This window comes from Poecilia reticulata, chromosome 19 (assembly GCF_904066995.2).
Source record: "Poecilia reticulata chromosome 19, P_reticulata-male-v2, whole genome shotgun sequence".
In the NCBI taxonomy this organism is placed as follows: domain Eukaryota; kingdom Metazoa; phylum Chordata; class Actinopteri; order Cyprinodontiformes; family Poeciliidae; genus Poecilia; species Poecilia reticulata.
In genome coordinates this window covers 12282883-12308458 of record NC_088848.1, presented here as the reverse complement: position 1 = coordinate 12308458, position 25576 = coordinate 12282883, and the positions used below count along the sequence as shown (strand labels likewise).

Sequence of the window (25576 nt, the reverse complement as noted above, 5' to 3'; positions counted from 1 at the left end):
TGTTTTCCCATACACTTTAGAGCACCTTACGCTCCTTCACCTCGCACACATAATAAGGTAAATGTAACGAGTTTTACCCTTCACGTATCGTCGCTCTGGTGTGGGGTATGGGGGGGTGGAGCGAGTGAGCGTCGCTCCTTCAACCTGACATTTGACATTCCTTCCGGGGGGGTCGCCGATTTATGTTTTCGCATCCACCTAAATAATGTGTAGTTGCGCCACTGAATGCACGCCACACTTTTCAGCTCTTAAATTGTAAAAACATTTGAAAATGATGTGCTATTTCCTTTCAACTTTCCACTCACACAGTACTTTCTCACATAAAATCTCTATAAAACACAATTTAGTCTATAGTTGTAACATGACAAAAGATAAAGTTCAAGGATTCAAGATTAGAAAAAAAAAGACATTCAGCTGTGTTCGGGGTTGTTGCAAAGAGTCCAGACACTTATGAGAAGAGGATTTTGCGTTAATTTCACTAAATTTATAAAAATATTCTCAATTAGTTTTTTTTTTGTTTTTGTTTTTTTTTACTCTGTTCTCTTTTGTGTGTTTTAATATTACAGTAACACAGAATTAAAAGTGACATTTAGAAAACTTTGAATTCTCTAAAAAGAAATATGCCTCACTATCTAGACAGTCTATCCCAGCCTCAAAGTTAACAGTTTGGGGATCTAAGCAGGCTAATGTTGCTGCAGGAGCAGGAGCAGGTCTGTGATGTAACAAGGTGTAAGAGAGCATGCAGGGCTTCGACAAGTTTTCATTTTCTGAATTTGATTTGTTAACAGGCAGCTGGTGTAAGAAGATGAACATCAGCGTAACATCAGTATTCTTAATAATTCTGAACATGTGTTTGTTCTGTGAGTCAAATATAGGAATATGTGAAGAAGCCGTAATCGTACGTTTAAGAAAGAATGCATTGGAGAAGAAGTTAAGCCATGGAGCACCCCTGGGGGCGAGGTCTCGGATCTTTTCTGTCTGTTCGAGTCTCATAGGTGACTACCTGTCATCGCTCCCTTCTGTTGATTTTTCTCTTTCCCACAGTTGAGAGCTTCTGCAAAGCCCAAGAGAGCGCCGCAGCCTGAGGACTACCGCAGGAATATCAGAGCGAGACTCTTCCTCGCTGAATTTCCGCAAGCTTTATCTCTGTCTGAGCTTGTTTTGAGGCTCACCTTCGCAGACAAAGTGGCAACCAGACCACTGGCTGGGCTTTGCGTCAGAATAGCTCGTAAAAAAAAAATAGCAGAACACAGGCATGTCAGGCTGTTACTAAATAAATAAAAAATGGACTGGCAGCTGGAGTTCACCGTAGTGCCCTACTTCAGCTGACATATGAGAAAACTGCTGAGGTGCATCATTTTAATGGCTATTAGACATGTTTGAGCTTTTACACAAACTATTAATCTGATAAAACCTTTGGTCTGCTCGCTTTTATGTCCGTCTAATTAAAGCGAAAATCAGACTTATTCCAGGATTTTCGCTTTCACTCAGCCGGTTGTGAATTCTAATAGGAATTACAACAAAGTGACCTTCTTTTCCACATCTGCCTCTCACAGGAGCACATCCATACGAAGAAACAAGAGTTCGCCCTCCCCTCTTCTCATCTATCCCTCCCAGCCGTTGCGTTGCCGCCACCTTGGCAGCGCGGCTGTCACACGCAGGCGTAATTAGCAGTCTTACTGCAGGAGCGTATGGTAATGTGACAGGAAGACCGTGGACATGGTGGCTGCTCGCATACTCCTTCCCTCCTGGGGGGGTAGCTTTGTGCTGTCGAACTTCAGGTGGATCTTTTTTTTGCAATTGACTGCATTGATCCGTTTGTGATTTTTAAGGAATAAAACTGCGATTGTTTTCGGTAAACTGGGTCACCGACATTTCAAGAAGCTTCGCTTCGTGGATAGAGAAGCAGGGTTTTACAATAACCATTCCAAAAAATCTTTGCCAGACTCAGCATGATATTTTGAGCTTTTTTTTTATTATTCAGATTTATCTATTTCATCTGTAGAAGTTGCAATTTACCACAGAGTATGTTTCTCTAGCTAAGTATACACATTTTCTCACCACATCACTTTACTCAGACTTCTGACTTTAGTTATTTTGCCAATATACAGTCTGTAGCACACAATAAATACAATGGTTGGAATGGATTGTTTCAATTCGAATATTGCCGGTGAAACTATCAATTGATTATGCAATTAAATTAGAAACTGGAAATAGTTTTATGAATTATCATCATGTAGCTAATCTTAAATAAAAACATTCCTTATGTAAATCTGCTGCAATTTGCAAGCTCCTGGTGGAACTGCGAGTCTGCAAAAGCCTATAATACAAACTACTCAGTGCAACGCTCCAAAGAAGAGTAGTAAACGGCATTGTAAAGGAACGCTGTTGTGATGACATTCTGAAGACGGAGCAGGAGCTCCTTAAAGAGACAGACACCCAATTTCAAGGTGTCAAATTGTGAAGTCGAATTTTGTTTAAGCTAAGTTTGATATGTCCAGCTTTTTCTTAACAACTGAAGGTGACATGGTTAATTGATTGTGCTAAAAATTACACTATGTTCCTGGAAAACACTGTACATTATACCCCAGGACACCCCTTTAAGAATACATACATAATCATATTGCTTGAACTTTTTGTTACATTACAGCCACAAATGTAAATGTATTTTCTGGTATTTTTGGTATTTCTTTGTATTTTCTTTTTACAATAGACAAAGTAGTGGAGGGAAAGTTTTAAAGACATTTTGCGAGTGAAGTTCTGAAGGGTGCTGCGCTTCCAAAATATTATTGCACCTTTTCATGCAATAATAACAGTAAGTCATTTCTAATTCTTGCCAGATTACAGTTTCAAAAGTATCAGGTTATAGTTTCTTGAAATGCTTAAGCATCAAACTGATACAAATTTGGTTGTGACTAAACATGGTGGGATATGTATTTAAGTGACTTTTGACACCTGACCTTTAAAATATACAAAACCACAATGCCTGACTCCATGCATATGCTATTACATTACCAGTATGACTGACAACTTCATTAAACTTACGAGAGGCCAGCTGTCACGCTTAGGGGTGACTTGGCCATTATCGTAGTTTCTAGCTTCCAGTGGGAACGCTGTGCAGCGGCTCCGATTTTTTTTATGACCTCTTTATGAAGCCTCTGCTTTCTGAATTATGAGGGCAAGGATGAGCCAAAATGAAGGGGAGGGAGGGGTGGATTGAAAACATTCAAGAACAGAAGGTTAAACAGAGAAAGCAGGTCAGTTTGACCACATAAACAAACCAACAACCCCCTCAAAAAAGAAACAAACACCACGATCCAGTTAGAGGCGTCTAGCTCCTTGAACCAGTGCAATCCAACATCTCAAGTTTAGTGACCTTCAAATGTAGCTAGCTCTGAGGGCATACATTTGTCCCTGAAGCAACTACATCATCCACTTTGTTAGCAGATACAGTAGTAATAGTAGCTTTATTTATTCTCAGTTTTGTAATCACAACAAGAAGTACATTTTAGTAACTTTTGCTGAAGCACAGATGCTTCTTTATTTTAAAATATTGTGAACAGCAAAGCTTGATCTTTCTTTTAGTTAAAATAATAAGAAAGATGAGGGCTAAAGCCATGTTGCATTTTGTTCATTCATCTAAACTCACTGGCCAGATCATAGAGAAATAATCAGATACAGTCAAGATGCCCATGATAATTATAGAGGAGCTGCAGAGATCCAAAGTTCAGGATTTGGAATTTATTGACAGGACAACTAGTTGTGCGCTCAACAAATTTGGCCTTTATGGAGAGAAAGCAACAGAAAAGCCGTTCTTGAAACGAGTAAATTATGAGACCCATTTTCAACTTGCCTCAAGCAAAATCAGGGGACAAAGCAAACATGTAAAACTGAAGTGATCCAGTGAAATAAAACCAATACAAAACTTTTCAACTGCCCTGTAAAATACTGTGTGGTAGAAAACCATCACTGCACATCATCCTTATGACACAGTCCCTATAGTGAAACGTGGTGGTGGCAGCGTCACACTTTGTGGTTGTTTTTTTGATAGTAGAAAGCAGATGGAACAACAATCAGGGCAATTCTTGAAAACTTTTTACAGGCTGCAAAATTCAAGATTGGGGTGGTGGTTCGTTGCCCTTCCAGCAGAATATAAATCATAAACATACAACCAGATACCTTTATAGATTATGCTTGTTTTCCATTATCCCCTACTTTGTTTTGATCCAAAAGGGTCTACCTGGGACCTTTGGAAGAGTGTTGCCATAATTTATCCATCTGTGGAATATTTTAGCAGTTAAATGAAAGTTTTGTTTTACGTGCTGAGGTTTCTTGACGTTTTCTCCATAACTCCCATGATGACCACACATCTGGAGGCAGCACCCTCTAAGGATCACCCAACACGCTACCAGGACTGCCAGCAGCTAAGAGCAGAGAAACTGAACGAGGAAACTTATCCAGGTTATGATTTCCAACTCCTTCGAGAGGTGCGTGTTTTTTCCTCTTCCCTCGCAGGGCCCATTGAACAGTCTTTATGCCTTTTTCTCAGCCATTCCTCACGCTTTCTCATTTCCTCCTCCTCGCTCCTGCTTGATGTATGTACCGGATGACAAAGGACACACTTCCTCTCCTCCCTTCAATCTTTTCATCTTTGTCTCATTCCCTCCTTCCTTGTTGTTAGCAATAGAAAGAGATCATTGAGACAGCAACCATAAACAGGCGGCCCGGGCGGCTGCCGCTTCTTTTTAAACCATCATCAAAGGCGTTCATCATCACCATCATCATCATCATCATCATCATCATCATCAGGCTATTGATAATTAAGTAGCATTGAGCTCTTTTATCCCTTAAGAGAATCGTGCGCTCATGCATGCGTCTTTCTTCATCCAATCCACCTGCCCCATTGAGCCAGACACTGCTGATAAGCTTTTGTCTTCCTATTGACAACAAACCAACATTCAAGGAAGGAAAATACAGTAAAGGTGGGAGTGTACAGGGATGAGTGAGGTGCTACACAGAGAGCTGTCACTAAACACTGTGATATCTTAAGAAAAATAGATTTTTATTTATTTTTTTTTACAAAACTGTAATGACAGTTACTGAAACTTTATTTTTCATTGGACACAGAGAAGATGCAACCAAAGATGGCAGACCGAATGAACAGAGAGACTGCAGACTCCTCATCAGCAAATGTTTTACAATTCCCGATTTTCAAGGGATCACAAAGGAGTGTCGGCCTCCGGCATATTTCCAGGGCACGCCTTAAAGAGTTTAGCAGCTGCATAAATATGAACTTAGTTAACCCTTGTATGTAGAAATGGGGTCCAACTGACCCCACACACGTAAAACTTGTATCATTTGCCATAGTCCTCTACGTTTACCTCAGTCCTTGCACGCACAAGGGTTAAATCTACATTTGTCAAAGAGTTTTTGCAAGAATAAAGAATATGCAAATTCAAACGACACAAATTAAGAGGGGAGGTGAACAAAACTGAAATAGAAAGCATAAAAGAAGTGTGAGAATGAGGATGATTGTTTCCCCTCACAAAAGAGAGGAGGGAGACTTATCAGTGAGACAGTAAAACGCTGCCTGCAGGCAGCTGTCAGCCAAGCTTCATCGGAGCATCTTTCTCCTCTCTCAGCCTCTAACTCACTCACTCTCTCACTCACTCTGCCTTTCCCACTTTGCCATCAGAATACAGTAAATCAATCAGCCCCCTGCAGCTCTGATGCCTCCTGTTTAATACCCATATATAACTTGACATCTGTGGATAACTTTTGATTAACAGGAAGCTGGTGAATGCAACACAGTTTAAAAAATGTGGAATCCATTATTTACAGACGCACAGCTACACTCAGTGTGGAACCCTCGCTGGTAGATAGGTGTGAGAAAAAATACTTCGCCTTGCCTCTCTGCCTGCGCGTGTGTGTCTTCTCATGTGTGACAGGGTTTATTTGCATGTGCTTCACTATGTGAGAGTCGGTTCTATAAATATGAGGTGCTCAAATGTGGCAGTTCAAGCAACTAAGGAAAAAGGTCAGATGAGCGGAAAGTGGGAGAAGAAGGGATGAATCCATTTTCCTGATTCAAAGTCGAGACAAAACAGAGATTAAAAATCCATCTGGTGTCATCAATCTTTTCTTTACAATAACTACACAGCTCAGTGCTTTGCATCTCCATTCATCAAGGAGACACAAGCTACATATAAGCAGAAAAAAAACCTGCCGCTCTCCTTTTACATCAGGATGATTGACTGAAGGCAAGATCGCCTCTTAAAGTCGTCTGTCTATGCAAAGTTTCGTTGCCAACAACTCAGACTTCTTCCCAGGCAGGGATTAAACGAGCTAACGAGGGTCGAAGGCTGATCTTTCACACGTCTTTATTGCTCATATCCAAATATTTGCATGCAGCAAGTTTCTTGCCAAAGTAGTTTTCACCGCTCTGACCTACATACGTTGTTCTAAAGTGAACAATGTCAATGCAAAGAGATCCTACGTAAGACAGGAGTCTGTGAAGAGCAAGCACAGCTTCTGACGTGTTTACATATTACACCAAAACACAAACACACCATATATATTCACCATTTTTGCATGCTCTTTTAAAACAACATCAGCAGTGGAGACTATTTGCCAGCGTGAATAGCTATATCATTCACGGACATCATGTCGGTGCACTGACAGTACCTTGTATGGAATAACAACTGCGGAGCCGCCACTGATGCCCACAATTGGCAGAGCTGTCTGTGTGGAGAGGAAGTCCAAGATTTGTGCCACTTCTGCCACCTGAGGAAACAGATGGAAATCACCTTTAAGACTGCTGAATGAGAAACTGAAACATTTTTAAAAGTAAAAAAAAAAAAAAAAAAAAGTCCAGAGATATTTGAAACCAGTGTAAGCAGATTTAAAATCATTTTAGGTAGGATGAAGAAACACACACAGAACCCAGGAATAGTAAAAAAGTAAAGGTGGCATCAACATTTAGAAAATGAGCCGTAACACATCTTCATGGGAGACTTTTAATCTCTTGCGAAATGGTTAAAACTAGAGCTGCACAGTTGTTCCATTGTTGCCTTGAAGCTGGAGGGATTTGAGGTCAACACCTGACTGGGATTTTCTGTGTGGAGTTTCCATGTTCTCGAGATAATTTGATTTCCTCCCACAGTGCAAAAAGATTACTGTGAACTGACTGTAGGCATGAGAACGGTTGTGTCTCTGTGGTATCCTGAAATGAACTGGTAAACTGCTCGGGCTGCACCCCAGCTCTTGCTCATTGACTCCCAGCGAGCAGATTAAGAAAATGTGTGATTAGCTAAATCGATTAACAGTCAGGAATCCAATCATACACTCGCAACCAAAAGAAACAAACTGGAATTTGGTGCTTATGCCTTGTAGGTGGGTGCTGGTCATTTTTCCCATTGCTCCATTTTTATATCTTTGTGGTTTAGGTTGTTTCCTTTCTAAACAAGTTGGGTACAAAACAACCAAAGGTGCCATCTGCCATGGGACATTTTGTTCAGACAAAGCATAGAATTGAGCAAAACGGGGTGATAAATCAGAGAAGGGACAAATATGCCTAACAGAACATTACCGATACTTCATAAAGTTTGATGGAGGTCACATTTGAGCTTGCATCATACCAGGTGATTCGAAACAGCTCTGTATGGCCTGCGATAGAAAATTGGCGGATGTCTCAAAATCATAAGTTGTGAAAGTTGTGAAATTATACACTCACTAACAAATGAAATAGACTTGATGATGCTTTGTAGATAGTTTCACCATTTTACACATTTGTACTTTTGACAGTTTTGTGCCCAGCTTTTCCATGATGGCAGGCGTGCTACAAGAAGGAGTCGTCTGCCAGGCATCGTTTTGTACTGAGTGACAAGTCCAACCCATCATTCCCTAAACCCTAACCCTAATCCATCAAAAATTTTATGTATATTTCAGTAACCTACTTATCTACTTATGGTCTACTCATGGCCCATTGTAAGTAAATGTTAAGTGACTTCAATAAATAACTTCTACCAGCAGAAGGTTGCCTTCAAAGAATTTAATCAAATGCTTGAATGGAGGTTTAGGTGCTTGCGTTGTGCCACTGCCAAGCATGTGAGGAGGTACACACTTTGGGAAGCTGTGTGGATGCTCTTAAGTTCTTTACTGGTTCCAAAACTGGGCCATGGCGATTTTTCTTCTCTTAATGCTCCATTAAGTGCTTATGTCCTCTAGTACTCATTTTAAAAAATGACAATAAGATGAATTGCTGAGATAAATAGTGTTAGTCTGAATTATCTCTTGCAGTATGTCAAATTAAAGAGCATTTATAATCTATGCCTCATTTGAGGTTATTTCTGAATGTGATCATATAATAAAATGTGTTGGTAACAGTTGTCACACCAGTCCTTTAAAATATTAAAAGCATAAAAATGGGATGGACTTAAAGGTGTATGTTTTTTTGTGGTTGTTGTTGTTGTTTGTTTTTTTCGACCCTGGCCACACCGTTAATGTGAAAGCTTGCTAAGTTGAAGAGTCTCCAGTTTACTTCTCAGTTTGTTAAAAAGGTACAACAACTGAACAAGATTAAGTAGAAATCAGTTCATTCTTTTAAAGGTTCATTCTTTACCCTCAAAAGAATACTTTTACAAGGTATTATATTGAGTCAGTCCTGAGAATAAAGCCATATGGCATCAATTTATTGTAATATCCTCATTAAGACATGTTGTATCTTTTACACTTTTATGGCATCTAATTGTCAGTTAGCTTGTTTTTAGAGAGATTTTGGTCTATATTTCTATTTTGTGCATCTAGTTTTGTGGATAATGAGATGAATAAAGGATCAATAAAATTTTTTTTGCCGTATTCTTCTTCCTTTATGCACAGAGCTACGCAAATATATCTCCCTAACAGGGAGATCAGCGTAATTCCCAGGCTCTACATGTATGGATTTGACTTCTATATTCTTTTTTAAAGTTTGCAAACCGAGGCTGAATTTGTGGCGATCACACCTGAAAGTCTTTCCTACGTCTGACTCAACAAAACACTTTTTCTTTTTTTTTTTTTCCCAGCAGTACGTCACCATTTAAGGGAAGTAAATCTTCTTGAATGGAGTTAAATGGAGGCTTTGGTTGGCATTTCTAGGAATCCTATTTATCCTCTGAAATGCTTCAGACCTCAACTTGACCTCCATAGATCCTTAATTACATCACGACCAGAGAAAATAGCTTCCTATAAGTGCTTTGCTGTAGTTGGGTTGTGGTTGGTCTGATTGTTTGCATTGAACGAGTGTTTCTACCACAAAAATAACATTTACATACATAGGGAATTTGTTTGACATCAACCCAGAGAATATTTCAGTTATTTTTATAAGCAAAGTTAAACTCTATTTTTAAACTACAATCCTCACCACAAGTGCTTTTTATTTTTATTGGAATTCATTTTGATGAGCAAGAGGAGCCATGACACATATACATTAGCCTTTCATTAATTGTTAAAAGTAGATTTTATCTTTTTTTTTTTTTTTTTTTTTACAAAAGTACATCGAGAATTTACATTGATCACAAATTAGTTTGTCTGCAAGAAGTGATCAGGTTTATTTGACTGAAAAAATGGGGTTGCAAAACAATACATTTGTAGAAATAAGTTGTTCCACTTGTTCCAACTTTGAGACACCTATGGTTCACACCATAAATAAAATGGCTGTCATAAGAAAAAGAAAGCTGTTGGTCTCATGGCAATGGCAGCAATTTATTATGATCTTCATATAAAAAAAAATCTGTGCTTTTTTTTTTTTTTGCTCTACAAAGCTTCCTCTAGCTCAGTGTTTCTCAACCTTTTTTGGCCCAGCGCCCCCCACCCAGCCTTTATCCAGGTCCCTCACCGTCCCCCACCAAAGAATTTGCAGGCTACTTTGCACTGACCATTATTTCATCATTAATATTACTATAACTATTGTAGATGTTTTGATTTTTATGTTTGTTTCTGTATTTATCATCAAAAATAATTTCCCAGAGAACAAAAAAGTCATGGGAATAGAAATTAGAGGTGTCTACGAAAAATGCAATGAACATTCAACTTAAAATCGGTATAGGCCTAACAGCAGCCAATCAGAGTGAAAAAATAATCTTATTCTTTGCCATTTTCTAGTTGTTAAATATTCCACAAAATGACCAGATAAAAGATGTTCAACATGCAGCTCTGCACAGCAACGGCAGGTCTCCTTCGCTGCCGCACAGGTGTAAACCCAGCGCGAGCGTCTTAGCGCTCATGTTGCGTTTAAAGGCGGCTCGGAAAAACAGGTCACGACGTGTGACAGAAGGCGCTAATACTGGAAATGCGGAAGCCCCTACTGCAAGGGTCTCCAAAGTCGGTCCTCGAGGGCCGGCCCGGCATCCTGCATTTTTTAGTTCTCTCCCTGGTTTAGCACACCTGCATCAAATGATGGCTTATTAGAAGGCCTAAGGAGAACCTTGACTTGCTGAGGAGATTGTTACTACCACTAGGGAGAGAACTAAAACATGCAGGATGCCGGCCCTCGAGGACCGACTTTGGGGACCCTTGCCCTACTGTATCAAATCGACATAGGAATAACAGAGAGTTGGCCACTCTCTGTTATGTTATTCCCATGCCGCTGGGACTGTGGGTAAGGATTGATTGATTGATTGATTGATCACTCCATGGTAAAGTCAGATATATATATAATGGAAAAAAAAGACTTTTACCTGAGCATCTGCACCTGAGCCCACATCGTCCTCAAACACCACCCCATGCAGCTTCTCCGTTGCCATCGTGTCGCAGAGATGTGTCAGCAGGTCCCGGGGGTTGGTGTCGTTGACGAGCACGGTCACAGGGCTAACTACCACTGGCAGATCGACGAAGTTCTCCCCACTAAGGCGACCCCTGACCTCGCTCTGATAGCTGGAGCCGCTGAACACTACCGCCACGTTAATGGACGAGTGGACAAGCAGTGGCCGAGCCTGCAGTGGGGGCAAGAGCAGGACAAGCAGGAACACTGGAGGCCAAGGAGTGTGAGGAGGAGGAGGTCTCCTGGGTATGGCCATGTTGGCAGCCTACTGCCTGGAAAGGAGAGGAGGAAGAGGAGGAAGAGGGAGGGAAGCAAAAAGAGCAACGGTCACACATTCAAGCTGCATTACATTTCTGATGTTTCTGACACGAATCTTAATCCGACCCTATACATCCAACCCTTATTTCTCTCCCCTGTTTGACCCTTTTGTATGACAGTATTAGCCTTGAATTTAGACTCTTGTGTCATCATGAAATCTGTGCATGTATGTGTGTCAGAGTCAGTGTGCATGTAATCCTCCATAATCCAACCCCCAGTGTCATGACTGTAATCACCTCTTCATCTCTACACATCTCTGATTCAGCGCGCGCATTCACACATAAAGACAGGATGCCAGAATTATTGCACAGGTTCTCAATCCTCATCACTGAGATTACATTACATTACATTACGATACTTCAGACAGAATCTCTCCACATGGTGTGATTTCATCAGTCTGCCATCAGAAGCACTCAAAGTGACAACATGACACAAACAAGTACATTCAGAGCCTCATTAGACAACATCTGGCTGCGTTAAACGACTTTAATCAATTTTGAGAACATTTTGGCTCATGTTTATGAATGTGGTCAAGAATTGTTTTTCATTAAGTTGGTCCAAAAATATCTTTAGCAGGAAATGGGTCCAGTGACTGCATCATATTGCCACAATAAAACGATTAATTCTTGTTCGACCAAAATTCTAAATAGGCCGGCTGGATTTATTTGGACTTTTACGGCAGTAGGATTATCAAACAATGGGCAGTAGGTGAATGCTTTCTTTCTGTCTTTTTTCCAAACAACTTCTATTTAGAGGAAGGAAAACATGACTGTTTGGCTAATTGAGCTTGCTAAATTGTTTTTAGGTGTGACTGTGTGTGCATGGTTGTTTGTGCTGCATGGAATGAACTGGCAACACATCTAGGTTGTACCCAATCTTTTCACGCATTGACTGCTGGAAATGGGCAGAAACAGCAAACTTGCACTTCTTCCCTGCAGTGATTTTCACCTCAGAACTTTGACACAAATGGGAGCATACCGTGGGGTGTTAGCTTAATCCGTGTTTTTTTGTTGTCGTTGATCGTTTTGTGCTTCTTTTGATTCTCTGAATGTTTAATGAATTATGTTTACACTATCAACAGTCTATAATCACAAAATTTTCAAGTGTAGGCTCTTCCACGCTTTAATTTTAGCGACAGCGAGAAGAGCTTGGACCGAGATTGGAGCTTTTCTGTGTGGCGTTTGCATGTTTCCCTGCTGTATGTATTGGGTTTTCTCTGGGTTAATCCCATAGGCCAAAAATAACTAATGCTATGTTTCCTTTCTTAAGGAGTGAGTAAGTCCATGCTTGATTGGGTTTCTGTTATTCCTCTATTTTGGTTTGATTGATGACCTCAGACCTCAACAACTTCCCTATTAACCACCGGACATATGTAAGTGGAAAATTATTTATTGAGCAACTGTTACTTTATCTTGATGACCTTAGTTAGGGAACTACCACTGTTCAGTTCAACATGACTCGATTCTGCAATGCCACAGATGCCGAATGTTAGCATGTGGGATTTTGACCCATCTATTCATTCTGACATAATCCTAGTGTGGACTTTATGCCTCTACAATAACATCATCCTAATTCCTGCTTGGTTGTCAACGTTGAAGAGACATAAATAGTGCTGGATGTGGGCGTGTTTTTATGTAGATATTTTGCTACTTTTTCTAGTTGGTGTAGGGAAGGATTAGGGTTTGGATTTTTTTTTTATACAGTTTATGTGATATCAAAAGAAAAATCATGCTTGTTTTAGATAATTTATTCACTCTCTTGTCTGATGTCTGTTCCAGATCAAGATTAAAAGCTACATTTTCTGAGGCAACACACAGGATTGGATCTGATAGTAATTCTAACCATTGAGTAACCTAAATGTTTTATGTTTTACGTTTTACAAAGATCATACAAAAGAATTAGGCATCCAAACTAAAATTTAAACACGATTAGAATAACAAAGTGTTTATAATATGGTCCAAAACCAGAGGACAAAAGGAAAACTAAAAAGGCAACAAGAAGAAAAACCCAAAATTAATAAATGTAGTTTTTTCTTCAAAATCTGTTGAAAGTACAGGATAGTTTGGTGAAGTTGGTCAGTTTTGTAATCATCATTTCCATATTAATTTCCTTAACAATTCACGCCTTCGGAATCTGCATATGAATTAGGCTCCTTTCATTGGAACGTTTGCTGTTTGAAGATCGACCCCCGCGTTGGAGCAGAACCTTTGAAGCTTAAAATAAGGGAGATCTTCAGGTACACGGGCATATTTAATAGGTAGAACGGGATAAACAGTGAGTCGGTGGCCATCAGAGACTCTCCGCTAATGAACAACAGCTCCCAGCTTTGATTCAAAGCAACACAGAGTTAAACGTGCACCACCTCCTTCAACTCTCTTCACCAACCTGGCACACCAATCATTCATCTTAATAAGGTTTTCAGCTCCTGGGATTTCGGAGTTCATATGAAGAAAGATACAATTTGAAACCTAGAAGCAATCCGTTGTTATCAGAACCAGCCGGATGTAAGCAGCAAGTCAACGGTCAAAGATTGCCTAATTTGAGAAAAGTTTACAAAGGGCGTCTGAAATTGATGTTTTAAACTTTTTCACACTTTGCCTCAACACAATCCAAAATTTAATCAGAACTTTACGTGGCACAAAATAAAAACTAGCGTGTAATTGTAAAGTGGAAGTAAAAATTCACATTTGCAAATTGTTTAAACTTTTTAAAACCTGAAATGTGTGATGGACATTTGGGCTCACAGATGAAATATAATTCTGCCAGTTTCCTTTACAAGTCACCTAATTGGTGAATAGTTGTGTGCAATTTATCCTCAGTGTAAATCCAACTCTTCTGTGAAAACCTTGGAGATTTGCTAGAAAATATTAGTGAACAAGCAGCAATATGAGGGGAAGTTTAAAAGATTAGGATGCAAATTATTTTCCCAGCTACGAACATCTCAAAAAGCAATCAACGTTCAGTCCACCAGCTGCATATCTGCAAATCTTTAAAAACAAACATGGGTTTAATTAGAGAAGCAACCACGACACCCATTGTCACAGTGGAGGAGCTACAACATGTATCATTTTATGCACAACTTTTTGTTGGATCCTTATTTAAAATCCCCAATACACACTGACATTTGTCATTGTGGCAAAATATGAAAAGTCCTCTCAAGTTGTTTAGCTCTTATGGACAGATAAGCACAAACACATCATTTTAGCTCAGCCGAAAAAACCGCCCTCCATGTAGAGGTGCGGTTTATACAAGAGCTTTCAGGGAACAATAATGCACTGGTCAGTGTCAACTCAGAAGAGGAAAAGAGGAGAAGGAAGAAAATCTAAGCAAGAGGTCATTTTTCACCAAATCATCAATGTAGTTTTTGCATCGCTGTAGTTCCTGACAGAAATTCAGGAACTACAACAAATAGACAGAAGATCTTTCCCCACCTGAAATTCTTCTAAAATAAACCTTTTGTTGTTTTTCCTCATTCCACAAATAATATGACCGGCAGACAGTTCAGACATCATACACACAAATCTCTGTATGTAGACATCGACAGAGAGTAACAAAGCCTAGTGGACAGGATGGGAGGATGAAAATGATGTCACTCAGGATTTGCTGTTAAATGGACAGCAGAGTGGACTAGGAGATGTAAATTAGGCCTATAGATGGTTTGAATACTTTAGTATGAACTGAAAAGCATACTTTTGTTTTGACTATTGCAACATGCAAAACAATTTTTGATCTTTTGATTTGTGTCATTGATTCAGTAAAGACAGGGGGATTACAGTAGGAAATCCTTAACCTGGCATGTGAGAGGATTTGTCATAAAAGAGCAGTGGGGAAGAGGTTCATGAAAAGTGTTTGCAAAAGGACAAGGGCATTAAATGATTGGATGAACCATCTGTCTCCCTCCATCTGTAATAAGCGAATACCAACCAATCAGGCCAATGAACGGGAACGAATGAACCACATCAAATCCCTGTTGAGTTAAAACAAAAAAAAAGAACATACAGTAAAGGATTTAAACAGTCACTGCCTTTCCTGCTCATAGATGGACTTTAAACTAGACAGGATGGAGTATGCTTTTGTAAAGATCTCCCAAAACTAATACAAATAGCTGCACAAGTTTTTAAGTCGTTGCCTGAAGAGGAGATGAATCAAATTATGTCAGCCCAAAACCAAAAAGGAATCTATCTTACAGCAATGAATGCAACTTTACAGATCTCCCTTTCTATATTAAAATAAAGTTTAGTTTGATCTTATCTTTTTAGCCTAACAATACGGTTTATAGAACCAACAAAAATCTACACTTTTCATATTTTTACATTGCACAAACAAGCTTATTGAACCCTGGCCACAACACCTTGGTCACTACACTCAGATTTCGAGCCTGATCTCTAGTTTCTAGTTGTAACAACTGAAGCTGCGTGCTGACTCTAACTCGTCTAATTCAAAATACCAAAGAAGAAACAAAGAAAATGTAATAACTAAAGCATACAGCTAATTATACTGATGATAAAACAAAATACCTGCTCAAGCAAGCTCTATTTAAATGAAGACATAAGCATAACAATTCACATCAAATTACTGTCATTTCATCCTGAAATTAGTGAATCTTATTATTTTTTCTTCTGCGTATGAAACACAAAAATGAATCGAGACATGAATCATATCCGACACAAACCACAGATACACAATCCTACTAAACCACTGCTCATTTTTCAGTTACAAAAGTATGAAAATAACCTTATATTTGGATGACATTTAAAAATAAATAAATAAACTACATCAACTGTGACACGAATATGAAAATCACCACAGCTTATTTTGAATATTATTTGTTCATAAAGTGGCCATCATAAACAGATTCTTAAGTACAGCTGATGAAATCAAAAGGAGCAAATGATGCTTATGAAAAGACAAAGCTATGGCAAAAATAAAGAGGGGAGGTGAGAAAGCAGAAAAGTGTTTACTGGGTGGATCATTTGACTGGATATCAGGTCAAGTGTTCATTTCGCTGTGTAATCTGATTGCATAGTGCAACATAACGGGGTCAGAGATAAGCACTGTGTGTGTGGATGGCGAGTGTAGAAAGTAGAAGTTTGCTCCAGATTGCTTGCAGTTACAACATCTTACAAGACACGAAATCCACACATAAACTGCACAGCTTGAAAATGTTCAATTTTTAAGATGAGGCTAGTATGCGAAACATGCAGGAAACACCGATACACATACACCGATTTGCCAACTTCGAGACATGCAGATGTTCAATTTCCGCATGTGTTGAAGTTATCAGCATCTACAGTGGTGTCGGCAAACTGCATCTGTCATATTTCCTTCCAGCTTAATCATGCAGGATAATCCTAAATCTATACCTGCTCTGGCGTCAACAAGATTACAAAAATTGAGACTCACCTATAAAACGGAATAATGTATATAATCTGTGCAGCTGCAAAATCAAGATTAGTCTAAAATCTGTTAAAAATCTGCATGCTTCTTAAGATATTTATGGTTTAATAGAGTTTAATTTTTTTCTTGCTTTACTAAGAAAAAACTCCCATGTTTACACACTCCCATGATCAGTGTGTAAACTATTAGGAGTCATCCTGAAATGAGCAGAGAGGATGTAGCTAAAGGGATGAGCATCATCAGAGAATAATCTACATGTCTGCCTTGAACCTTGGTTTTTCTTTTTTTTTTTCTTGCTTCTGATTTGAATACATTAATTGGGAAGAATGAATTAGTAGGCTTAGACTAACGTAACACACAGCCGTCTTCCTATCAGCGTGCAGTCGCCACAGCACTGTCAGCTGCATGGAACATCAGAAATCTCTGAAGATGATTTATGCAGACTTGAGGTCTAAGAAGTCCCAGTGAGAGCATTTATTCTGTAGCTACCCTTCTTAAAATCCTTGGGCGAAGTCATACCGTGCAATTTTCGATCAAGTCAGGTGACTGATTTTCTTCACGCTGTAAACTATGCATCCCTCATGATTAGGACTTTTAAAGTCCAAAGTAGTTTCATTCAAAAGATCAATTTTATACAACATGATAGTGTTCTCCAAACACAACCCCAGATTCATCTGACTGGTCTTTATCTAGAAGCTACAGCTGTCTCCAGTCACTCTGTCAATCACTGACTTATCAGTCTATGATGTAATTAGCTCTGGGCGATTGCACTAAATTTGTTTAACTTTTTTAAAGGTCTTTTGGCCCTACTGACCTTTATTTATCAGGAGCTTGACTGGAAGAAGGGCAGACAGAGAGACGAGAACATGCAGTAAAAGGCCCGAGTCTGGGAATTGAACCCAACATTGTAGCCTCTGTGTACGACGATTCCACTCTAACACTGAGCCACTTGGTGCCTTGATTTTTTTGAACTACCGATTTTTCTCCACATTTTCTGCGTGAAATCAGTTGTCATATTTAATGCTCTGCATTATCCATCCACGAGGAAACCAAGACATATTTTTTACAGCAACACTGTTCAGCTCATTCTTGAGGTCCTAAAGTGTCCCCATGTCAAAAGGGCAGACATAGTCCCTCCTGCTGGCTCAATTGTGATTAGGAGGAGCACTGGCTCCATTTTAACCTTATTTCCAAATGGGTTTTTAGCTTTAAAGATAAACAAGTCTATTGTAGCAAAGCAAGAGCTTGAACCCGAGGAAGAAGATCTTTATTTACTGGGCTATGTCCGATCCCTATCAATGGTAATGAAATGTTGACCAAGGACAAGACTGATTATACAAGCAGCAGATCTCACACATAAACATACACATGTCAGAAGGGAAATCTCATGAATTCTACTGAATTGAAACATTAGTTCAGAGCCAAAGATCACCTTCTAATTTGTTACACATCACATTCAACAGGCTGCACTATTCTTTGTCCTTGGGAAACACCCAAAACGCTGGAGTATCAGGCGTAAACAATCCAACATGATGAATATTACTGATTTGAGAATCTAGTGGTCCTGACATCATTCCAGCAAACTAGATCACTCTTAACACACCGCACATGGCAGGAATATAAGACTATAAATATAGAGATGTTACCTTTTATCTGTAGGGCAAAAAAAATAAGCATAAAAATCTTGCTGCGTGAACCAAGTTTAAGATTTTAAAAGCAGGAAGCTATGTGGATAGGGACTCTTTATGGCATAATGTTTTCTCTCGGTATTCACATTTTTTTGTCTGAGATTTTTTTTTTTTACTTTGCAATTCTGACTTAAGGGACAGACGTGCACTCCAAACTCAGAAGTAAGCAAAACACAAGGGAATGCTTTACTCCCTGGTTTCCAATTTACTGTACTTTGTTTTAATATCCCAGATCTACCTAATAAATTCAAATTCATTTCACAAAGTCACTTGTTTCATTTTCTTGCTGCTTTTTTCCTGAGATTTTCAAAGTGACAGTCTGAAGAAATTGTGAGCCCCTTGAGATATCTAAAAAAAAGGACTTCGACACTTACGACACAAGTAAAATAAAATGATTTCTTCTTACATTTATGGGCTATTAATAATCACTAAATTCAAGGATATATATATATATATATATATATATATATATATATATATATATATATATATATATATATATATATATATACTGTTTTAGCCACACTTCTGGAGTCTCTGAGATTTTCATTGCTATAGATCTGAGTGGTGAAGGCCCAAGCCGATTTAGAAATCCTCTCACCTTGTCAACGTCAGTCATCCAGACGATAACGTCTAGCTCGCAACGATTTCCTGTAAAGCTGTCAAATCTTCATGTGAGAGAGGAGAACCCCCCCCCCCGGACAGACAGGGTTGCAGTGTTAGCACTTAAAATCCTAATTATGATAAATTCATGTGGCAGACGTTATGTGATATGTTTCATAATAAGCTCCAGGGTTGAGCGTGACACATGTATTTATTCATATTGAGAGTTTAATTTATATTTGGAAGCTTGAGTAATGATGTTAAGCGTATGCGAGCGGGAGGTTGTGAGAGCCGTACGTCAGCTCGTCTCCATCAAGTCATCCACATGGCTGGATGAAAGTGCAAAAAAGAAAAGAAAGAAAATGGTGTCTCAGTTGAGCTGACTGATGAGGACAGAGCTGCTGCTCCTGGTTCAGGGGTAAATAGCATGTTATCTGTCCAACACTGTATTAACTCAACTGATTTGATGGCGACTTAAGGGTAAGAAGTGATTGATGTGCTTCACAGTCCCATTAATTCGAGTGTAACTGAAATCATTCCTTTGTTCCTTTCATCTTTTTTCATTCTTAGTAATTATTGTGGCCTATATGAATTGCGAAAATCAGAGACGGAAATTAATTTCCTCTCCACGTATCAGGGGGAAAATGTCCTCAATACACCTTTGTTTACTTTACATCTGTCCAATAAGAGGGGACCCAGAGATTTGAGTGAAGATCGGACATTTGTTTCTCATTTTGCATTTGTCCTGTTTGTTACTGCACCGATGCAACATTTTTTATGTTACTTTTGTGCAGAACTAGCCCCAGGTATCATCCTTTTAAGTAGCTTAAGACAAATATCTATTACATCCAGCACTGTTAATATATTACCTACAACAATGGAAAAGAAAATTATGATAAAAAACAATCCAAGATAGCACAGAACTGAACAGATAATGTAAACATGGATTCTTTTATAGCTTTACATTCTTTTCATGTCCCTTATGATTCTAATTTTGACAGGTTATAGCCATACACGTGCACTGAAAATGATGATACATGCACGACACCATAACACGTTCAGCTAAAAAAAAAAAAAAAAAATCAGAAAAGTGCGGTGTGAATTTCCCTCAAAGTGTCGAAGCAGTTTCAGCTGCAAGTCTTTGGAAGTATGTCTCTTCTTGAAACACAGCTGTTTTATGATTTGCAAAGTGGCTCAAGTTCAGGTAGAAGAGATTTTGTCTGTGAATGTTAGTTGTAAAGTCTTGTCACTGATACTGAAGTAAAATTAGGCTTAAACTTTGACTAGGCCACTCTCAGCTCCTGATGTAAGGCTCATCCTGAAAGGTGAACTTCCATTATAGTCTTATACAGCCTTTAACAGCGTTTCCTCTACAATTGGCCCCCTGTATCTTCCTGTCAATGATGGCCAACTTTCTTGTCAATGCTAAAGAAATTTATTCCCACTGTATGAAGCTTCCACTTTCATTTTTTACTTTGAAAATGTTGTGTTCACAGTGATGTGGAGTGTTAGTCTGCATTGATGGCCAAAAATGTCCGAATGGGTCTAATTTTCCAAATGTTTCACTGCAAACTGAAAACAACTTCTCAGGTTCATCAGTGACTTTCTTGGCAGTCTTCCACAGAGGTCAGTTTGTGGAGTTCATGATTAATAGCTCTTGTGTTTACAGATGATTCTGCCACAGAGTTACCATCAGATGAAGGGTTTGCTGTACTGTATTTATGCTACAAATTCTACAAGCGAATGTTTAATGTGCAGCTTCGACTGGTGTCACATAACATCTTAATAAAGGATAGTGTTTGGTTGCAATGACACAAACTCCAAAAAAAGTTTAAGTGGTATGAATGACCCGGCATGTTTCTTCAGATGTCATGATGTCAAAGACTCGGTTAGTGTTTTCTTTTTGCTTGTGGTTTGACTTGTTGATGTCTGTTCTTTTTTAGTTTTAGTTTCTGGTTCTGCTATTCTTTTGTCTTTGTTTTGGTTTAGTCCCTTCTCTCTTTGAGCCTCCAACAGCCCATCTGTAACCACACACTTAGTTCCCATTAAGTCACATAAAATCATACACCTAACAGTTACATTCAGAACTTATATCCTTTTTCCTAACATACCCTGTTGACGTTCGTTTCATGCTAGCAACTCTTTTTCATCATTGAAGTGTTTTATTACATTTACTTTGTGATTTTCTGTATTGTGAATTTGAAGGAAGACGTTCAAAGCTCTTGTATGTTCCCTCAAATATTTTCAATTTTGGCCATTCGGAAATATTTTGAAAACTAGTAGCTGGTAACTAGTTTGTTTTGTTAAGCTACCACTGTTTTAAATCTTGAAACAACATGTCTGTTAAGCAGCTGATTGCAGGCCAGGTAGCAGAGCACAAAACCCAATGAAGGAACTAGTTAAAGTCGTAAACCTTGTGTATGTAATAGTCTGTGTAATAGTCTTGTTAATATAAAAACTGCTATTTGATGAAATGGGTGTTTAGCTCACTATTTTTGCTTAGCTATGTATAAAAGCAGAAACATATGAACATGCCATCATTAATATAATGAAATAATCCATATGTTATATCATTGTTTTAAATGAGTGATTGTTTTAAATATAAACGCTTTTATCATACTTAGCATTATTCCTTTTGACTAACTTTTTCACCCAAGGTCATCCTACTCACATCTAAATTCAGCCCAAGCCCAGCTTTGATATGTAGTATATCATGTAAACATATTATTTTTATTAATTTCATGGGCTCAAGTGAAATTATTATCATAATTACGTGTAACTCAAATGTGAAAAGCATTCATGTGAAATACGGAATTCCCTGATTACGGAAGAAAAATAAATCAATGCAAAATGAAAATTAAAATGAGAATTGCTCCTTTTTCTGATGAAACACTCTAATAAATCTTTGTGTGACCCCCTTTTCTGAGCCTTAGTGAAGGGGCCCAAAGCCCCTGCTCAGGACCTACAGGTCTGCGTAGCAGTGACGCTGCAGCTCGGTGTTCAGTAGTAAAACTGGAGCAGACAGCTGCTGATGATTATAGGGCAAATCAACAGCACAACTGAAACAGGTTGAACTCAGACGCCAGGTAAGAATCAAACCCCTGGGAGGGAAATGCAAATGTCTTCAGTCTCACACAGGATCTCGGTGTTCCACTAACAAAACCGTTGCTCCGTTTCTGTCAGCAACAGATGCGCACCTTCTCTCGAGGAAACCCGTCACTTACGAAAACTGAAAGTGTGACTACTCGCACTAGGCTCTCAGAACGCCCCTGAGCATCCCTACTCTGCCTGTATCCATTGATTTATATCCCTTCATACTTGTTAGACATAAAGGATATAGGTCTCCAATAGTGACAGAATGGTTGTTTTATGCACTTACCTGTGTTTTCTGCTCTCATCCAACTTAAACTCCAGCTGCTCCATCATTATTCTCTTTTTCTCTCCTCAAAGCGTCTCCTTTTGCCTTCACCTGCTCCTCACCCGCCCCTCTCTCCCCTCTCAGCACCTGTAGGAGTCCACATTTAGACCACGTCTTTCAGCGAGAGCAGGAGAGTGTGAGTTCATCAGTCCCTCCGCGTGCGTGTGCGGGCGCGTGTTTGTGTGTGCAAAGCAGCCTTTGATATCCACACACTCTCCTGAAGGACTTCACAACGTGATGACAAGTGTGTGTGTGTGTGTCTTTTTTTCCCCCCAAAAAAACTGTCTGGGCGCTCTGCTCCCCGTCTGCTTTCCTGCGTGCATCACATTCACAAGTGGTCGTGGAGGTGAAGACAGGGCATCAAAACGGGACAGGAGAGGAAAGTGACGGAGGGTGAAAGGAGGAAAGGGAGGTGTGGGAGCCCTGGCACAGCAGCCTGAGTGTGTGTGTGTGTATGTGTGTGTGTGTGAAGCAGCTGTGTTTGGTTCTCCGTCTGTATCCGTCAGGCTCCCCGCTGCTCGAATGAGAGGAGGAGTGAAAGCGGCAGAGAGGGAGGGAGAGTGATAAAATGCTTCCTCAATGACAGGAGCACAAACCTCTGTAACACTCCAGCACTGCTGACGGTGGAGCCTCCTCCTTTTTCTACCTCTCCCTCCTCAGAGAGAGAGACAAAAAAAAATCCATAGAAAGTTAGAACATTTCCCACACGCATGGGGAAAGATCCTGTCCGAACCTAAACATGGTCGAAGAAAGTTTTCCTCCTCCTTTGCTTCACTTATCAGGCCCCCCAGTTGCTGATGCTCCTCCTCAGGTCCTGCTTTAGCAGCAAAAAGAAAAGGATCGAATTGAGGTTTGTTCCTCCCCTCCTGCCCTCCTTCCCATATGGATGCGAGGTGATCCAGATGTTATAGGATGCTGGAAGCGTCAGGAACAGAGAGAGAAAAAAGCAGGACAGATGGCAGGTCTGTGGGGTCGGGCAGGCTGTGCACTAGCAGGTCCTCATCCTGTTGCACTGATTTGTTTTTTCTTCTTTTTTTTTCTTTTCCTTCAGCAGTTTCTCCCTCTCCGCTGCGCTGACGCTCATCTGCCTGTGCTGTCACACCAGTAATCCTGCTTTCCTTTCCCTGTGCAACTCTATCTTTTTCTCCCTGCATCTCTCTCCATCCCCTCTCACTCCATCACAGGAGGGGCTGCTTGTGCGCCTTGGTAATGATGGTGCGAGGATTTAAGCCTGCCTCCCTTTTCCCCCCCTCTCTCCTCCCTCTCCTTCACTTCAGATCAACTCCTCCTCCTCTACCGGCCCACATTTGCTCTAGTTTCCTCCGTTACTCACCTTCATCTTTTCAATCTCTGCTTCCTTTTTTTTTTTTTCCCCTCTCTCCAATCACCACTCTGTGCTTTTCACTTACATCTATATGCTTTTTACAATTCTCTCCCAGCATCAACAGGTCAAACACAAATCTGACAAGCAGGTTTGTTTTTACAGTCAGGCGCCCCGGCTCTGTTTATTGTACGTCGGTGAGTATGCAGTTTAGCAAAGTCAATAAACCAACAGATTCTCTCACACGTCATAAGCTTTTGGACAAACTGCTAAAACAAATATCACAATGAGCTGGAATACGCCCTTTAAAGCGGCAATACACAATTGCTATGAATGTAAAGCTTAATTATCTCACGGCCCAGCTGTCAGCTCTCCAGAACAGTTTCATAAGGTTTCTCAAGTGGGGATCTTAAAGCGTATATTTAGGCTGACTCTAGCTTTGCGTTGCAGAAAACTACATAGGTTTTAAATTTGAGCATTTGCAAGCCGGGGAAAGTTTTCTGGTTAAAGCTTGAGCTCATGTATGAGTCGTTATTAATAGGAATATTAATAGAGAAACTGGTCAGGTTGTTGAGAAAAAGGACGGGGATAAATAAAGAGCAACCTTGGAAGGAAACCTGTTAAGAGTGTCGCATTCAGCAGTACGACAAAACCCTGAACACACAGGCAATACTACAGAGATTTGGATCCAGGAATGCGCATGTATTAGAATGATCCAGTCAAAGACCAAACCACAATCCAGTTCCAGTTGAGAATCTGTAGCAGGAACTGAAAACTTAAGTTTGCGGAAGCGTTCACTAGTTATTTGCCAAAGGATGGGCAAATATGATTTTGACTGTGATTTGCAGCTGTTGTTTCAGCAATAAGGTGCTTCTACAAGTATTCCTCATTGCTACGTGAGACGAAGAGCACCACCTCTACCCGTTGGTCTTGCTCTTCTAAGCACAGAATAAAGTTTAAAAAATCCCAGAACAAAGCAAAATGCCAAGGCTTGAATTTAAGCCCCACCTGCAACATCCAATCGGCGTGTCTCGTTCATCATCGTCAACCAATCATTGCTGGACCCAGCTATGTCATGACCAATCACTGACCAAGCTCCCGTTGAAAAGGACCTCCATCCATGGCGTCTTTGGCTTTCCAGCTGCTCTCAACCCACCTCCGCCCCTTCTCCACTTCCATCCAACAGACTCCCATCCTTCACCGACCTCCACCACCAGTATCGGGACCCCGAGGATGACTTTCCTAATCAGTATTGGGAATGCTCATCCGAGCTAATGCAATTCACAACTCAATGTCCAAAGCCGGCGCCCGAGCTCCAAAGAACTTTTATTCACGCGTGTCAATAAACTCTTTTAATCGTTGTCTTTCTCCGTCTGAGTCTCTCCAGATTGAAATGTTTACATACCATGAAACCTCTAAGGGGGATATTATTAAACCCTCAGAGCTTCTAATAGATCAAGATCTATTAGTCACAGATGTAGCATTTGTTTAGTAAAACTATGGAAGCATTTTGATTACGATAGCATGTGCCATCATCAGCTGTGCCATCAAAACAAGGTTCTTGTATTTCTTTAATTTCAAAATCCTGGTTAATTTTTTTTGCTAAGTCATGGGGGCAAGCCCTGTACGACACCAGAAGCCCCCATTATGTTAGACCAGCAGGAGCCAATCTGGAGCTCGCATCTGCCTCCTGTCCACCCACTCCGTCTACTCAGCGCAGCTGCCTCCCGATCAGAGCCTGTGGAGTTATTTGGGGGCATGAAATGTGTGTTATTAACTGGTTAAATAGGATTAAAAATAATCCCTCTGCGAATCTTTAAATCAGCCTGTTTTCAATATTTTCTAGTGTCCCAAGCATGTAGCGATAGCTACAGTCTGTTGAGTTCTAGGTAGATGACTCTACAGCTGTAAAGATTACAGTGACGAGACAAAGAGAATAAAGTTCTCTTTTTTTTCATGCGCCGTCTACACTGAAAACCACAATCTAAATAACTCTGTTTTACAGCTTCACAGCTGCAGTGCGTTTCGATGAT

The 25576-nt window shown here is 39.9% G+C and overlaps 1 protein-coding gene across 1 annotated transcript in view; it reads right to left on the bottom strand.

Annotated features, from left to right (window-relative positions):
* Positions 1–24951, bottom strand: part of LOC103481634 (glutamate receptor ionotropic, NMDA 2C-like) — a 61066-nt gene extending 36115 nt beyond the window's left edge. Inside the window, exons 1-3 of the mRNA XM_008437258.3 lie at positions 22184–24951; positions 10716–11070; positions 6685–6783 (exon numbers count right to left, since the gene is read on the bottom strand). Of these exons, the coding sequence (XP_008435480.1) occupies positions 6685–6783; positions 10716–11054 (438 nt within the window). The 5' untranslated portion in view covers positions 11055–11070; positions 22184–24951. The remainder of the gene's footprint in view (positions 1–6684; positions 6784–10715; positions 11071–22183) is intronic.
* Positions 24952–25576: the final 625 nt, after the last annotated feature.